The sequence below is a fragment of the Galeopterus variegatus genome, unplaced genomic scaffold (genome assembly GCF_000696425.1).
Source record: "Galeopterus variegatus unplaced genomic scaffold, G_variegatus-3.0.2 Scaffold4605, whole genome shotgun sequence".
In the NCBI taxonomy this organism is placed as follows: Eukaryota; Metazoa; Chordata; class Mammalia; order Dermoptera; family Cynocephalidae; genus Galeopterus; species Galeopterus variegatus.
This window is the reverse complement of record NW_007730716.1, coordinates 136,673-150,110: the sequence shown is the minus strand read 5'-3', so window position 1 is coordinate 150,110 and position 13,438 is coordinate 136,673. Positions and strand designations below refer to the sequence as shown.

General features: G+C 58.5%; 1 protein-coding gene across 1 annotated transcript in view; it reads right to left on the bottom strand.

Moving 5' to 3' along the window:
- GPR124 (G protein-coupled receptor 124) overlaps positions 1 to 13,438 on the bottom strand; it is a 29,904-nt gene that overhangs the window by 10,211 nt on the left and 6,255 nt on the right. Inside the window, exons 2-8 of the mRNA XM_008587956.1 lie at positions 12,549 to 12,777; positions 11,752 to 11,823; positions 2,245 to 2,316; positions 1,858 to 1,929; positions 1,602 to 1,673; positions 1,151 to 1,314; positions 509 to 722 (exon numbers count right to left, since the gene is read on the bottom strand). Of these exons, the coding sequence (XP_008586178.1) occupies positions 509 to 722; positions 1,151 to 1,314; positions 1,602 to 1,673; positions 1,858 to 1,929; positions 2,245 to 2,316; positions 11,752 to 11,823; positions 12,549 to 12,777 (895 nt within the window). The remainder of the gene's footprint in view (positions 1 to 508; positions 723 to 1,150; positions 1,315 to 1,601; positions 1,674 to 1,857; positions 1,930 to 2,244; positions 2,317 to 11,751; positions 11,824 to 12,548; positions 12,778 to 13,438) is intronic.

The following is a 13,438-nucleotide window of genomic DNA, read 5'->3' as shown; positions in this document are numbered from 1 at the left end:
TCAGACCACTTATGACTTAGTCCTAGATCTCCACACACACACGCACCCTCCCAAGAGCAGGCGTGGGCATAGCTCTTTTTTGGGGGGGTGATGGGTACCATGACCAACCCCATCCCGGGCCGTGGGCTGCCCACTCGCTCCTTTTATTCCGATCGCCTCATGATATTTTTCTCCTGAGCTTCAGCTTCCCCATCTTTATCGTGGAGAGGAAAAGACCTCTTTTGCAGGTCTGTGCTAGAGGTGACATCTCATGGCACAGACGAGAGCCACCGTACACATTGTGAAAGCACCAAAGGGAAGTCAGACATCATCGTTCCACCGTTTTTGTCTATCAGGTGTTTAACTTCTAACCTCTGTTCAGACCACTTATGACTTAGTCCTAGATCTCCACACACACACGCACCCTCCCAAGAGCAGGTGTGGGCATAGCTCTTTTTTGGGGGGGTGATGGGTACCATGACCAACCCCATCCCGGACCGTGGGCTGCTGGGGGTGGCAGGGCACACACCTGGTGATGAAGCTGCAGTCGTGGATGAGGCTCTTGGCCAGGAGGATGCCCGCCTGCTCGTCACCCTCCACGGGGGCCCGGTTGTGGTACCAGTCGATGTGGGTGTCATCACCCAGGTAGCTGGCAGAGCACTGGAAGGGCAGCCGGTCACCCTGGAACACTACTTGGCGTAGGGATGGGATGAGGTGATGTGTGTGCAGCTCCAGGGCCCCCTCTGTGGAAGGAGACAGCACGTGAGGGCCTGCCCTGGACTGGGAACCCAGCAGCGCGGGGCCGGGCCCTCTGTCTGCAGCCTGCTCCACCTGAGAAGGAAGCCAGGCTGGAGAGAGTCCCCAGGGCTAGGAGCAAAGGAGAGGAGAAGGTGGTTTTTGGACAAAGAAAATGTTCCTTTCTCAACACATGTGTTACCCCAAGAGATGGTAACAGGTGAAAACATAAACAAGCGGCCTGGAGGAAGTTTAGAAAAGCTGACAGAGGACTGACCCCAGGGTGAATGAAGGACAGAGGGTGTCCTGGAAGACATGCCCATCACCCAATGACACGGGACCCAGAGAGCCTCAAGTCAGCCTGGCCAGGCCCGGGCCTGGGGTCGGGGCCCGAGGCAGGGTCCCTGGCAAGTGTTCAGGGTGAGGATGTGCTCACCGCAGCGCAGCTGGGCCTCCTGGAGGCCACCCAGGGCCTGGGCATGCAGGACACCGGGGTAGGCACAGAGGGTGTGCTCTGACAGCTGCAGGGAGTGATTCCGGGCCCAGGGCAGCAGCCAGCGCAGGTGGCAGTCACAGGTCAGGAACTCGGTGCCAAAGTCCCTGCAGCGTAGGTAGAGGGGTCACGGAGTAGAGCGGAGGGAGGTGGGCTCATGGAGTGGGGATGGGGCCCCGGGAAGGGAGGAGGCTGGAAAAGGCTGGGGAGGACAAACTTGGGTATGTGTGGACTGCCCCTGTCTCCGCCAATCACAGCAGGTGAACACGGTAGTGTTCCAGGCATTTCTGTTCTGACTGCTCATAAAGCTGTGGTCACGGTGCCCATGTGTCTACCTCTTGGGCAGAGGCAGGGAGCAGGGGTCTGGGGACTTGGGCTAGGAAGAGATACTCACACAACCTTAAGTGCCGGCAGCTCATCAAAGACCCCAGGTTGCAGACTGGAGAAGATGTTTCCAGATATGTTTCTGCAGAGGCAGGGAGCAGTGAGATGGGGTCTCAGGGTCTCCCTGGGCCAGAGGAGGCAGGCGGTGGCGGAAGAGAATGTGGGGACCCGTAAAGGTTTGGTGCTGCCTGCTTCCTCCCCAGCCCTCCTGGGGGGTGGGAGGGCTTCCCCCGGCCCCTCCTCCCCACTTGCTGCCCCTCACTCACAGTCGGAGAAGCCTGGGGAGGCCTCGGAAGGTCTCAGAGGTGAGACAGCCGATCCGGTTGTTGGAGAGATCTCTAGAGAGACACACACAGCCTCAGCAAGGCGGCTACATGGCAGCACACGGATCCGCGTATGAGGGACACACGTGTGTGGCCAGGGCTGGTGTGGGGCGCGGGACAAAAAAGGACAAGGGGTCGGGGCCAGAGCCACAGGGGGGCTTGAATGCCCACTCATTGGACCCCAGCCCATATGCTGCGCGGGGAGGGGCAGCTGTGGGTGGGGAGAAGAAGGGACAGTGGGGCTGAGTAGAGGCTGCTCAGGGGACCCATGGGACTTTCTCCAGGGGGAAGGGAGGGCTTGGGAGGTTTGGGGCAGGACGTGCCACTCACAAGCGCTTCAGCTCCCCCAGGCCCAGGAAGGCACCGGGCTGCACCGTGCTGATCACGTTGCTCCTCAGGTCCCTGCGGGAGGCAAGCAGAGGTCCTCGCGCCTGTCCCCTGGGCCTCCTGCTGCCTGGGGCGGGGTGTCCTCTCTGTCACCACAAGGGTTGAGTTTCTTTGGGACTTGGGTTCCTTCTAAATCTCTGCAGGTTGGATTAAGGACCCCCTCCCCCAACACACACTCTCAGGTCGCAGCCCCTGAGAAGCCATGGGAGGGCTGAGGGGAGCCGGGAGCAGAGCGGCGCTGCCCTGGGGGCTGGGGGTCGCCTCCACGTCGCGCCGCCTCTGAGCTGCCCAGGGGTCTCACGGGGCCGCTCTGGACCGCACTGAGAACAGGCGTTGTGGTCTTCTGTACATCGCCACACGGAGGAAGTCCTCTTGAAGCTGGCCGTCGGAGGTGCCCCATAGCTCTCGTGTCCTGCACGTCTCCCCATCTGACGGGCCGGGCAGCTGACCGATGACCAGCCCCCGTTCTTCAGGTGGGGAAGTCCGAAGGGGCAAGGTGGGTCCTCAGCCCACCTTCTCCATGGGTCTCCCAGGAGCCCAGGTCCAGGTCGGGCTCCGCAGGTCGTGCCGGGACAGGATGTGGCTCCAAGCTGCACCCTGCCTGGAGGAGCGGGCTGTAGGTGTCCTCACCGTAGCTTCGGCCCTTAGTGGTGGCTCAGCTCAGTTTGGGCCAGCGTGCAGCTCCCACCTCCTTCCTCACTCCTGCCCCCCAGGGCCGCAGGGGCAGGCTGAAGGGGCAGTTCCTGCCCACTCGGGGACCTGTGGGCTACCTAGCTGGCCCCAGCCCAACACCATGGGCCACTGAGCACCAAGGGGTGTCCTGGCCCACTGGCCACCTTCGTCACTCCTGTCTTCCATGCTGGGCACAGCCAGGGAGAGAGGTGCCTAGAAGGCCAGGGCCACTCGCCCACCTACTTGAGGGCCACCTGGCTCTTTCCTGAGCCAGACCAGAACAGGTTTGTGCCCACAGGGGGCTTACTTCCCAGGGGGCTGACTGCTCAGGTGACCTCCCTCTCTGGGGACCCTGGGATGGAGGCCACAGCCCCCTGCTCGCTCCACGTGTTCCAACACCTCTCTGCCCCACCCCAGTGCCCAGGAGACTACGAGCGAGTGGGTGGGTGATTTCTGGAATGACCAAAATGTCAAAAGGGCCTATGGCAGGAAGACAGGAAATTAACAGAGAGATCTGGGGTCGACCTGCTTTCTGAGGCCTGGCCACCCTGCAGCCTAAACTGAGGCGGGGGCTCTTGGCTCTGCCTGCCAAAGCCTCAGGGACCTCCCTGGATTATGGGCAGGAGGGGGTTAACTCAGCTGGCTCCCTGCTGGGGAGAGAGGAAATGGGTGTCCAGAACAGGGAGGTGCCCTCCCTCCAGGGGGCCTGTTTGTGCACAGTCCCAGCTGGGGACAGAAACGCCCAGAGAGAGAGATGAAACGCCCTGCTCAGCCCTTCCCACGGCCAGGGGTCCTCACCCCTCAGCTCCCACTCATGCAAGGGACTCAGAGGACTTGAACGGTCTCCATAATCCTGTGTCCCCTTGAGAGAGGAGGGAAAGCCACCAGCAGGGGCCAGCTCCCTAGAGGAGGGATGGCTTTCGTGCTGGGGAGTGCTGGGGAGCGTGCAGTCACACAGGCCCCAGGACCCTGGCAGCACGAACCGTAGTGACAGCTCAGGACGAGCACCGCCTGCCCAGGGTTGCCTGCCCAGGGTTGCCCTTCCTGTCCCCGCTTTTGCTGCCCAGACCCCCGTCCTCACAGCCCGCCCCTCCAGTGTTGTTCCAGCATGTGCCCCTTGGCCCCTGTTGGGGTCTGGCCATTCTCAGGGCTCTGCCTCCCGCCCCCATGTGGGGGACAGGCAGAGGGAAACACATTCCTCATTGTGTCACTTCCCTTCATGGGCTGCCAAGGGGCTGAGGCCACAGCCCCCCACCCCTTCCCGCTCCGCTCACTTGTGTTTCTTCTCGTTTCCTCTTGGCCCCCTCGAGAGCCCCCACCGCCTGCCCCACTGATGCTCTGCAGATGGCAGCAAGGCGCACTCAGCCCCCAGCCCCTTCCTGCCCTCGATTTCCTGCAGCCCAGCCAGGCCGGGGCCTCTCTGAGAGGGGAGCTTCCACCAAGTGCGGGCATTCTTCCCCCCTTGCCTCGTGCCTGCCTGGAGGCAGCCCCTCCGAGTGCCCTCGGGAGTTGGCCAGTCCTTGGTCCTTTCCTGAGGGGCACAGGCCAGCTGCAGGTGAAATCTCCTGGTGCCTCTTGGTCAGGGAAGCAGCTCGGGGCTGTACCCTCCCTAGGGGCAGGAGGAAGGCTGCCACAGAAGCAGGATATTTTTTGGACCTGCAACTGTTCTACAGATTGGTTGTTCCAAACGTTTCTTGCTTAGCACATCCTTTTGAGAAACTGATGAAGGCCTTACACTCCTGCCCCAGAAAAATGCTCTACACCTGACACTGTGCTTATGATTTCAGGGGGCTGCAGAACCCAGCTTAAGAACCTCTGCTCTGGATTGTCTAATCTGATCCCTTCATTTCTTAGGAGAAGTCATGAGGCTAAAGTAGCTTGTCCAGGCTGCGCAGATGTTTCTATCACGTGGAAAGAATCTCCTGCTCCCTGTCTGCTTCCACAGGGCCTTTTTCTTGGAAGCCGGGAGAGACGCAGTGTATTGATGGAACTGCCCCCTCCTCACTACCCACCGCCCAACCCAGACCAGGCTCCCTTGACTCCAGCACATCCTCTCCCCTGATGTATGTCAATGTGGAAGAGCAGGACCCCCTAAAGCAGAAGTGCAGGGAGGACTTCCAGGAGAAAATCATGCCTTATGCCCTTCTTGAGAAAAGCTTAGGAAGCTAAGGAAGCTAAGTGTGTAACAGCAAGTTTGTGAGCACAAGTGTGTGATAAATTGGACTTACTAAAAATTTAAAACTTTTACGCTTAAAGGACACCATCAAGAAAGTGAAAGACAACCACAGAATGAGGGAAAATATTTGCAAATCAGATATCCGATAAGGGACTTCTATCCAGACGATATAAAAACTCTTACAACTCAATGATAAAAAGACAAATAACCCAGCTGAAAAAAAAATGGGCAAAGGATTCAAATAGACAATTCTTCAAAGAAGACATACAAATGGCCACTCAGCACAGGCGAGGGTACTCAGCACCATCAGCTGTGAGGGGAATGCAAATCAAACCCACCCTGAGATGCAACTTCATGCCTGCTCAGGTGGCTGCCAACAGCAGCTGTTGGCGAGGACTTGCAGAGTTGGAACCTTTATACATTACTGGTGGAAATGTAAATGGAGCGGCCACTTTGGAAAACAGTTTGACAGAGTTACTATGTGACCCAGCAGTTTCATGCTAGGCATGTATGCGAGAGAAATGAACGTACAGCCGCACAGAACTGGTCGGTGAATGTTCATAGCGCATCACTCATAATAGCCAGAAAGGAGAAACTACCCAAATGTCCATCAGCCGTGGAATGCGTAAACAGTGTGGTATATTCATACAGTGGAATATTATTTGGCCATAAAAAGGAATGATGTGCTGATACCTGCTAAAACATGGATGTTTTTAAATTTATAATGTCTTGAAAGCATTATGTCGAGAGAAAGAATCCAGTTATAAAAGATTACATATTGAATGATTCCATTTATATGAAATGTCCAGAACGGGCAAATCTACAGACAGAAAGCAGATTAGTGGTTGGGGCACATGGGGTGGGGGAACGCGAGTGAACGCTAATGATTCAAGGTTTTTTTAGCGGTTGATGAAAATGTTCTAAAGTTAGATTACGGTGATGATCATACAATTCTGTAAATATACGAAGCGGCCTTGGATTGCATGCTTCAAACGGGTGAACTTTATGGTATGTAAATTATATCTCGCTAGAGCTGTTAAGAGTGAGTGAGTTCGTGTGACAACATGTGTGTGTGCCCACATTCAGGCAGGGTGGGGTGGCCCGAAGTTGGCTCCCTCCGGCCCCCACAGACCTCCCTGCTTGTGGGTTTGAAAACCAAATTATAGGCTCGGAGGCCGCAGAGCAGCTTTCCCTGGGCCCTGCAAGGCTTCCACGGTTCATTAGGAAGAGGGGCTGGCTAAGAACTGGGCCAGCACCCCCCAGGGATAGTTTGTCTGGGGGGAGGAGTGGGAGAGGTTCTGGTGGCTTCAGGAAACCCACTGTGGTCCCGGCCTCCCATCCCCCAGGGCCCCTGTTATTCTGACACTGTCCAACAGGTACTGAGCGCACAGACTGTCGGGCATCGGAGCTACCACAGCAAACAAGAGGGCTGTCCCGGGCCGATCGGCCTTCCTCCCCAGAGCTGGCGGGGATGGGAGGGGGAGGCACAGGCCCCAGGCCCCTGCGGCCCCGCCCACAGATGAATGGAAACCACCTGGCACACGAGTGAGCCCCCAGCCGCGGCCCCCACTTGCCGTCATTCCCATGAGCATCTGCTTCTAATGAGTGCCTCAGCGCCCGCCGCATACCAGCCCCGGGGCTCATTAATCTCATTAGGCAACGACAAATCATCCTGGGGCTGACCAGGCTCCCCCACCCAGGCCCTTCCCTCCAGCCACGCACCAGCCTCTGGGGGCCTGCGTCTGCAGAGATGCACACTCTCCATGCACACAGCCTTGCTCCCGGGTCTAGGGGGAGCCCCAACATCTTCTGGGGGCCTGCTCCCTGCTGTATGTGTTTGTGGGCGGGGGCGAGGGGGAATCTGGACAGAGGAGCAGGGACCAGAGGAAGGAGCCATCAGCCAACTTAGAGAAGTCACATTTCAACTACATAACTGCCTGCCCAAGGCCACTGGAACTCTTCAGAGGGGAAGGGAACTACCATTTACTGAAGGCCCGTGCTCTCTGGGCACTCTGGGTCACAGGCTCAGCCACCCCCATAACAACTTGTCATTGCCCCATTTTTCCAGGTGAGCAACTGAGGCTTGGGGAGGCACCCAGAAGGTAAATGACCAAGGCGGGCTCTATCCCAGGCCTCCTTTTACACCAGAGTGAAGTCCGTGCTCTCATCAGCTCCTCCCGCCGCACCCCACTCCAGAAGTCTTTGCTCCGGGCAACAAGCAGGCTTGGCCATGCTGAGGGGTGGTGGGATACAGAGAGGAGGGCTCTGGGTGCTTCCGTGCACTCACGGGGCTGGCCGTGAATGGCCGCTGTTGGGCCCTGTTTCGGGTTTTCTTGTCCATCCTGCCCGGCTGGTAGAGAGGACAGTGTGCCCCCATCTCCACCCCCACGCCAGCCTCTGGAGCCTCAGCCCTCCACTGCAAACAGGCATCGCGCCATCTCACTCCCCACTCTCAGCCAGCAAGGGCCCCCCAACATTTACACACAACTCATTCTCACAGGCCGGAGGGGCTGTCAACACAGGGAGGACGGGTGGGCATGTTCTGAGGGGCCTGGAACTACCATCTCAGTGACTGGGCTCCGTCCCACCCCTCCATGGGGCTGTGAGATGTTAACCTCAGCTGCCCAAGCCCAGACATCTGAGCCCGACAGGACAGAGATCAGTGTTTCCTGAGCACCATCTACATGCCCGGCCACGGCGTCTCTGTGATGAAAGGCCCACAGCCCAGGGTCATCTTGTCCACTGACTTCCAAACCCAGATGAGCACAAGGCTCGCCTGCCTGCCTGCCCGCCATGTAAAAAATCCCCAGGCCCCACCCGCCTGATAAACTAGGGTCTCCGGGAGTGGGGCCCAGGACCTGTGCTACCTGTGGGCCCTCCCCCACCGGGGACAGTGCTTGTGATGGTTAGTTTCATGTGTCAGCTTGGCCAGGCTGCCGTAGCCAGTGACTTAGTCAAACACTAATCTAGACGTTGCTGTGAAGATTTTTGTAGATGTGGTTAACATCTACAGTCAGCTGACCTTAAGTAAAGGAGATTACCCTTGATCATACGGGTGGGCCTCGTCCCATCAGTTGAAGGCTTTAAGAGCAAAAACAGATGTGGTTAACATCTACAGTCAGCTGACCTTAAGTAAAGGAGATTACCCTTGATCATACGGTGGGCCTCGTCCCATCAGTTGAAGGCTTTAAGAGCAAAAACGAGTTTCCTGGAGAATAAGAAATTCTGTCTCAAGACTGCAGCATCAGCTCCTGCCTGAGTTTCCAGCTGCTGGCTGCCCTGGGATTTTGGATCTGCCAGTCCTTAAAATCATATGAGTCACTTCCTTAAAATGAATTTCTCTGTGAATACAGTGGTGATCAGCCAGGTTGGAGACCCGGAGCTCTCCAGCCCCTACTCAGGCACCACCCCTGTCCTGCTGTGTCCAGCACACCCCTCTGCCCAGAGGGCCCCTCCTCAGGAAAGGGGCCCCGTCAGCACTGTGGGTATCACACACCCATCCAAGGATCATAGAATTTTAAATCCATAATGCACCTTAAAAATCAGGAAACCAAGGCCCCGCCTCGGACACCCTCCCCTGCACCATGTGACCAAAGTCCTAGCGCAGGTCAGCAGACTCCCCTGTCCCCGACTCACTCTGCCCAGTCACACTGCCCTTCTTCCATTTCTACGACTCACCAGACATTCTCTGGACCCTGGGCCTTTGCCACGGCTGCCCTCTGTCCCTCAGGTCTCAGGCTCAGCCACCTCATTGGCAAGGCCTTCCTTGTCCTAGCTACCTACAATAGGACCCCTGCCCCATTGCTTTCTGTCCCCCTCACTCTGCTTTGTTTTTCTTTGCAGCACTCTTGTGTCTACAATGTTTGCTATTTTCTGGGCCCCAGCAGGGGAGGCTGAGTGCCCCGAGGGCAGCCCCCTGTCTACTGTACTCACTCCCAGTGCCAGAACAGAGCCTGCTCCTAGAGGGACTCAGCACACGCCTGTCACAGGAAGGAACAGGAACGCGGGGCTCCTGAGGGAGCAGGTGCTCAGACACAGGAGGCAGAATCTCACTGCGGTGCTTTCTCATGCCCAGTGCCCCTCCCAGATCCCACGGCTCAGCACCGAGTCCCAGATCCCCAGCTCGCCTTAGTCTCAGGTTATGCTCCCATTTTTCTGATTGCTTCCCACGCTTTGCATGTACCCGGGTGCAGCTTCCCATGCTGGGGTGAGGAGCCCGACCCAACGCGCTTGTGCAGGCAGAAAGGAAAAGCCTATCTTTTCACCTTCAGCAGGAAATGGGCCCTCATGACGCTGCAGTGAGAGACTGAAGATGGGAGATGTCAGCGGGCCACTGGTGCTGAGAAGGGCGAGCAGCACAGGCAGGGACTGGCCCTGGCGGGGCAGGGCTAAGGGCTGGAGAGGCAGCTGCTGTTTGCCTTCCTCCAGAAGACCCCTGGAAGCAGCATCGGCTTCCTGTGACCCAGCCTGGGCTGAGCAGAAGACTCAGAGCTCCAGAACGCTTAAGTGTGGTGGGAGGATAAAAACATTCCCTATGTGTTGGCACCCAAGGAGACCAACACCTTGGTGGCAGCCCTTTCTCCAGGTCAGGACCAGTCTGAGCTGCAGAGAAGATGGTCAGAGGGACCTGGTCACAGGGTGCATGCGCCACCGTCAATGTTGGAAATAAATTGTAATGTAGGGGGGGCATAGAATATAAGTAGTAGAATTGTAGAAAAATATAAACTTAATGTATGCAGTCTTGTAACAATGCATAAGCAACGCAGCTTATCAGGGGCTGTGACAAAGGTCAGGCCCGAGCACACTAAACATTAATAGCCCCCCACCGGATCCAGGAAATAGCTGGTTCAAAGCCAGGCCCCGGGGAAGGTAAACAATTGAGAAATGCGCTAAAGGGGTGCCAGCCTGCTAAAACCCACCTGTAAACCCAAAAGGCGCCAGCTGAAGCCCACCTGTAAATCTAAAAGCACCACAGATAACCAACAGTTGATCCTATCACAATATCTGTTCAAAAAAACTGTATAAAAGCTGCTTGCATTGTGAATTCGGGGCTCTCCTGTCCTGAAAACGGGGCGACCTCCAGCATGCCGGAAATAAAAAACCTCTTGCTTGTGCATCGATCTCTGTGCCTTCTGGTCTTTGCGAGAAGAGCCTTCCCATCAAGTTAAGATTCGTGCTTTTAGGCCGGTCTTACATCAACACCCTGAGACACCCCCGACCCCCAGCACGCCCTGGATCAGTAGACAGGCTGCTCTGCCCTTCTGCCCCAAACACGGGCGTGGCCCCTTTCCACCCACTCCCCAGCAGACCATCAGAGCCCGAGGGTTGGGGCGAGAGGCTTTCCCTTCCCCTGTGAAACGGGCACAGTAGAGGCTTCCTCGCGGCTGCTGTCGTGGTTAAAGAGCTGAGCACCACGTCATGTGCATGCGGCATCTCTGTTACCCTCGAACACTCTGGCCTCCGCTGATCCCTCCTTTGAACTTGATGGAAACCCCACCCTACTTAATTCTAATGTATATGGCGCTGTGTGTGGTCTCCACTAGACTGCAGTCTCTTGCTTGCTGAGAGCAGACTTCACACCTTACTCCTGCATCTCCCATGGCACCGATCCAAAGCTTTTGGGCACGATGGCCAAATGGAGGCCCAGGGCCCTGTCGGTAGAATTGGGAACGCCTAGGAGGATGGGAACAGGGCTAGGAGAGGGGGCTGGGGGTGGGAGAGAAAGCAAGAATCAGTCTCCAGGAGAGACGGGAGGCCCGGGCCTTATCGGCGGAGGTGACAAGGACCCAAAGCTGTGGTTTGACCTGGAGCATGACAGTGGAAGAGGGAATTTTGAGAGGGGTTGACTCAGTCCCCTTGCATGGCAGGTGCGGTCACTTGCTCGAGCGGCTGAGTCAGGTCTCCAACCCAGGCGGGGCGGCGGACAGGCCAGGGCTGCTGCGTCTCTCCGTTCCCCTAAACTCCCGCGCCGCTGGCTCCTCCTCACTAACCCTGCTCCACAGGCTGGCCCCACCAGACCTCCGGGGCCTCCAGCTCTGGGACAGACTCTCGTGGGCTAGCAGGGCCCTGCATTCCTGAGTCCAAGGCCTGCCGCCCTGGGCTGTGGGGCAGCCTGAAGGACGCTCCTGCGAATGTGGCTCTGACGAGGGTGGGACTCAGGGGGAGGCTTGAAAATGGTCAATGCCTCCCCCTCCAGCCCAGAACTCTGCCCCTCGGGGCTTCGTTTGTTGATTTGTTTTTAGGGAAGGAGGAAAGAGGCCACAATCACATTAAGCCTCCCTCAGCCCTTTCATGCTGGGCTCCCAGCTGGGCGGAGGAGGCCAGCGAAAGGGCTCGGCCCTCCCAGCTAATTGCTCATTAAAGAGCGTTAATGAGCTTCCCTGCGCCCCGTCCCTGCCCAGACCGGCGAGGTTTCCCTGCGTCGCTCCCAGGCCTGCCCCTGTCTGTCCTGCACCTGGGGGTCAGGCCCTGGGCATGGTCCCCGTGGTTCTGGTTCTGGGCCCTGCTCAGCCAGCAGGTTCTGGGGTCACCGAGTCCTCGTGCTTCTCATTGTCCCTCAGCGCCCCCAGCCCCACCTCCTTCCCACCTTGCCCGGCACTTACAACTTCTCCAACAGGGACAGTCCCAAGAAGGACCCGTTGCGGAGCCCGGTGATCTTGTTGTTGCTCAAGAGCCTGAGGGGACAGGGAGAACACAGGCAGGAGAAGGTGCTGTCACACTGGAAAGTACCGTGGCCTGGGGACCCAGCCCCGCCCCTCGAGCTCTGTGGCTCTCCGTGTAAATGGTGCCCCCGGAGCTGTGGCCGACGGCAGCCCCTCCACCGCGGGAGATGCAGGGAGCAGCCGGTGAACGCTCCGGGCAGACCGTTCACCTGCCCTGGGCCTCCCCACAGACTGGATCGGATTTGCGGCTCCACGAACAGGTGGGCTGAGCCGATGTGAAGCTGTGACGCCACCTGTCTGCTCTGGAACCCGGGACCGACCCCACGGTGCCCTGCACAGCCCTGTCCTTGCTCCGAGGATGGTGGTGGGAGAATGACCTGAACGGGCTCAGGGATCCGGCTCCAGGTGGAGCAGGAAGCCCAGCAGGCCCGGCGGCAGGTGGGAGAAGCTGCCCTTCCTCGGCCGGTGAGCTGAGGACCTCACCCGAATGTGACCACTCCTGGCCCTCGAAGGCCCCACTTGAGGGCTTGAGAGCCCGGGGCTGTGTGTCGCTGTCCCCTTGTCTCCCCACGCCTGTCCACAGCCTTGGCCTTTTAGGCTGATGGAGCCCGGGCCTCGGCCTCTGCCCTGCCTCTGCCCTGCCCCGTCACAGTTCTGTTCGTTTGGTCGCTCGTGTTCAGGAGAGGAGGAAGGGGCCCCACGCCCCCCGAGCCTGTCCCGCTCTCACCTCCGCCCACCCACTCGGCTCCTTCCAGAGCTTTAACGAGCCTCTCAGCCCAAGCTCTCCTGCCCGGCTCTGCTGCTGGGGAGCTGGCCTGGGGGCCGGAGGTGCAGCAGGGACAGGGCCGCGGGCGGGGACGGGGCACAGGAGGAGTGGCCGGGTCTGCCCGGGACTCCCGGAAGTGCTGGGGGCACGGACCAAGCCGGGCGGGGACGGGGCCCAGACGTCTGACGTTCCAGAAGCTCCTGGAGAACAGACGGCGGCCAGGCTGGAGGCGGGAGTGAGTGCAAGGGGCTTTGTGACCTCATCTCCTTCCTCCCTTCTCGCCCTCCACGCAGGCCGCTCCTACCCTTCCCGTTCCTGCCGGACGTCCCTCCAACGGGACATTTCCCAGAGGGCGTGAAGGTGGCTGGAGGGGGGAGCGGGGCTGCTAAAATGCTCGCGCACACGCACGCACACGCACGCACACGCGCACACACGCACGCACGAACATGCACACACACACACACACGCACACACACACACGCACGCACACGCGCACACACGCACGCAGGAACACGCACACACACATATACACACGCACACACACACATATACACACGCACGCACACACACACGCACACGCGCACACACGCACGCAGGAACACGCACACACACATATACACACGCACACACACACATATACACACGCACGCACACACACACGCACACGCGCACACGCGCACGCACGAACACGCACACATACACACACGCACACACACATATACACACACGCACACACACGCACGCACGCACACACACGCACACACAGGCACAGACGCACGCACACACACACATATACACGCACACACGCACACACACACATATACACACGCACGCACACACACACACGCACAGGCACACACA